The sequence below is a fragment of the Chenopodium album genome, chromosome 3, assembly GCF_948465745.1.
Source record: "Chenopodium album chromosome 3, dcCheAlbu1.1, whole genome shotgun sequence".
NCBI classification, from domain to species: Eukaryota; Viridiplantae; Streptophyta; class Magnoliopsida; order Caryophyllales; family Amaranthaceae; genus Chenopodium; species Chenopodium album.
Window position 1 is genome coordinate 5,350,788 of NC_137836.1, and position 3,598 is coordinate 5,354,385.

The window sequence follows — 3,598 nt, forward strand, 5'->3', positions numbered from 1 at the left end:
GTATTTTGGTATATATTGGTAATTAATAGAATACAGAGGGCGAGTTGTTTTCTCCAAATATTTCTTGAGCTTAACATGGTATCACAGCCTCTCTAATTTCTAGATATTTTTTCGATCCTTGGTTTGTTTCTAAATTCCGCAAATTAATTTTTTCTTTGAGATTAGGCTTCTGATTTTGTTTTCATATTGAAATTGTTCCTTCAATTTCAATTACGTTTTTTTTAGAATGATTTTAGGGTTTCAATTAACCCTAGTTTATTTTCGTTCCTATTTTTGAGTGCTACGGTTTGTGGTGCTTGATTTGTGTGTGGTGCGCATCTGTGTGTGTGCTACGTGGAAGTGGGGTGCACTAATTGGCGTGTTGTTCCCTCTTTGGTGCGTGGAGTGCGTACGTGTGCTGTACGTGTGTGGTGTTTGGTGTGTGCGTTGTGCTGGTGTGTGTGGCGTGCTTGTGGAGTGTGTTGTTGCAGTGTGTTGTGGTATAGTGTTGTGCGTTGTGGCAGTGTGGTGTGTGTGTTGCGACAGCAAGGTAGCAAGGAAGTGAGGTGCGTTGTGCTTGCTACGTTGTGGTGTTATTTTGTGTGCTCGTGAATTAATTTGGTGTGATGGCTGGCGATGAGAAACCTCCTCCTCCTCCAAAGTACGAGTCATTCACTGATTTTTACCTTCATCCAAGCGAGGGATCTCAATTGGTGATATGTCCTGTTTTGCTTACCGTCTACAACTATGAAGAGTGGTCGCGGTCAATTCGCAACAATCTTCGGTCCAAGAGCAAGCTCGGTTTTGTTGATGGTTTTATTGTTCAACCCGATCCCAAGCATCCGGATTTTCGACAGTGGGGTATTGTTAATTCTACTGTTGTTTCTTGGATTTATAATACTCTTAATGTTAGTATTCGTTCTACTATTATTATTCCTGATGATGCTAAGACTTTGTGGGATGATTTGCGTGATCGTTATTCTCTTGGTAACGGTCCTGTATTTTTTAATTGAAACATGATATTGTTGATTGTAAGCAAAGAGGTCGTTCTGTTGCAGTTTATTATGGTGAATTGAATAAATTGCAAAATTTATTGTTTGGTTATGTGAAATTGCCTTCTTGTACTTGTTCCGCTGCGAAAGAATATGCTAAGTTGCATGAGAATGAGTTGTTGCATCAGTTTTGTCTTGGTTTGGATTCTAAAAAGTTTGGTTATGTTGTGTCTACTTTGTTGATGAGTGATCCTTTGCCTTCTATGAATGTTGCTTATGCTAAAGTTGTTGCTGATGAGCGTAAGCAATCTGTGTCTGAGGCACATGAGACCTCTTCTTCTTCTACGACTATTGGTTTAAATGCAACAGGTACGGCTTTCGGTCGAACTTTCGAACGAATTGAGTGTACTTATTGTAAAAGGTCTGGTCATGATAAGGACCACTGTTATCAGCTTCATGGCTTCCCGGGTGGGGGGCGTGGAGGTCGTGTTGGTCGTGTAGGCAGTGGTGGTCGGTCGTCTGGTAAGGGCAAGGGTGAGTTTGTTGGTGCTGCTGGAAATTCTCGTGGTAATAATGAGCCGGTTTCTGATTTTGATCGTGGGAGTGTCCCTACGATTACTGATGCTCAATGGAAGGAACTCATGTCTGCGGTAAAGGGTGCCAAGTCTAGTTCTTCGTCAGATGGAAACAAACTTGGTACGTATAATTCCATTAATTTTCTCATTTACACTGAAGCTAAAAATCATATGTTTGGTAATATTGATCTTTTCACTGATTTACATGACATCTCTTCGCCTATTGGTTTACCCAATGGGAAGAACACGACGGCAACGAAGGAAGGAAGAGTTATTTTGTCTAATAATTTAACTCTTGATAATGTTTTATATGTTCCTGCTCTTATATGCAACTTGTTATCTTTGTCTCAATTGTTAGAAAAACAATGCTATTTTATTATGTTCACTGACAAGCTACGCATTATTCAGGACCACAGTTTGAGGAACGTGATTGGAGCGGGGGTCCAATGTGATAAGGTTTATATTTTCGTCCGGTTCGTGCTTGGAATCTGCAGGCGAACAAAGTGGTTATTTCAGATGCAAGTTTGTTGTGGCATAGGCGTCTCGGGCATCCGTCAATGTAAGTTATGAGCTCTCTTTTGGGAGTTTCTAGTAGTCATAGTACTCATAGTAGTAACTCTGTTTGTTCTTTTGATTGTGACATTTGTTTTATGGGGAAGCAACCCCGAAACTCTTTTCCGTTAAGTATGAATAAAGCATCTGGAATTTTTGATTTAATTCATTGTGATATTTGGGGTCCGAACAAGATTGTTTCTAGTTGTGATGCTCGTTATTTCCTAACCATATCATTGTTGATGATTTTTCTCGTGCTACTTGGGTGTTTTTGATGGTTGGTAAATATCAGCCTTCTCAGTTGGTTCGTGAGTATTGTGTTATGGCCAAGACTCAATTTGGCAAGAAAATGAAGGTGGTTCGAAATGACAATGGCCAAGAGTTTCTGAGTTTGGGGTCGTTCTTTGCAAAGAAGGGCATTTTGCATCAAACGTCGTGTGTTGACACGGCTCAGCAGAATGGTAGAGTTGAGCGTAAACATCGTCACATTTTAAATGTGGCACGTGCTCTTCGGTTCCAGGCAAAGTTGCCAAAGTACTTTTGGGGTGAGTGTGTTATGGCTGCGGTGCATCTTATTAATCGTACACCTACTCTGGTTTTGAAAGGTAAAATCCCTCATGAGCTTTTGTTTGGTTAGTCACCTTCATATGATAGTTTGCGCGTTTTTGGTTTCCTTGCTTATGCTGCGAATCGTCCTTGGGTTAAAAACAAGTTTGATTCTTGGAGTCGTAAGTGTATTTTTGTCGGTTATCCACACGAATGATTTAGAGACGAATGATTTTTTTGTTAGCCGGGATATGCAATTTTTTGAAGATAAATTCCCGTATTTAGAGTCTCTTCCGGATGATCAACGTTTATTATGGGAAAAGTATTTTGTGACTTCTCCGGTGTGGGAGGACGATGTGTTGGGTGATTTTGGTACGTATGATGAGCAAGTGGGGGTGTGAACTCCGAAGCAGCCCGCACCACAACCGACCAGCCCAGCCACAGCCAGGCCGTGGCACGGTCTGCCCAGCCCCCCCACAGGCAGCCAGCGTATGCTGGTTAGCCGCTGGATTTTCCAGCTTCAGCCACTGCAACGCCCCCTGGAAATCCAGCGGCAGCTGGCCAGGGTAGTGGCAGCCAGCAGCCAGCAGCCAGCCACTGGTCAGCACGCTGGAATTCCAGCGGGCGCTGGCCTGCAGCCTCGCAGCAGGCCTGCCGCACCCAGCCAGCCAGTGCTGGGCAGTCCCAGCCCTAGCCTGGCCTGGTTGGGCAGTCCCCGCCGGCCACCGGCGCCGGTCAGACCCAACCTCAGTCCACGGTGGTCCGACAGCCGGTGGTGGTTTCCGATGGTGGTGAGATGTCTGGTGATGTTTTTAATAGTGAAGAGCGGCCATCTAGTATTGTTGAGTGGGAATTGGACGGGGATAATATTTTTATAAATTCGGAATATTTGAGGGGGAGTTCGTCGGATAATTTGGGTCGTGGTCATCGTGAAAAACGGCCTCCTTCGTGGCA

The 3,598-nt window shown here is 43.7% G+C and overlaps 1 protein-coding gene across 1 annotated transcript; it reads left to right on the forward strand.

The window, feature by feature from the left end:
• The first annotated feature begins 605 nt into the window (after nucleotides 1-605).
• LOC145624760 (uncharacterized) lies at nucleotides 606-2,735 on the forward strand. Its single transcript, XM_081677852.1, has 3 exons — nucleotides 606-966; nucleotides 1,038-2,002; nucleotides 2,391-2,735. The coding sequence occupies exons 1-3, from the start codon at nucleotides 606-608 to the stop codon at nucleotides 2,733-2,735; spliced, it is 1,671 nt and encodes a 556-aa protein (XP_081533978.1).
• The last annotated feature ends 863 nt before the right edge of the window (nucleotides 2,736-3,598 follow it).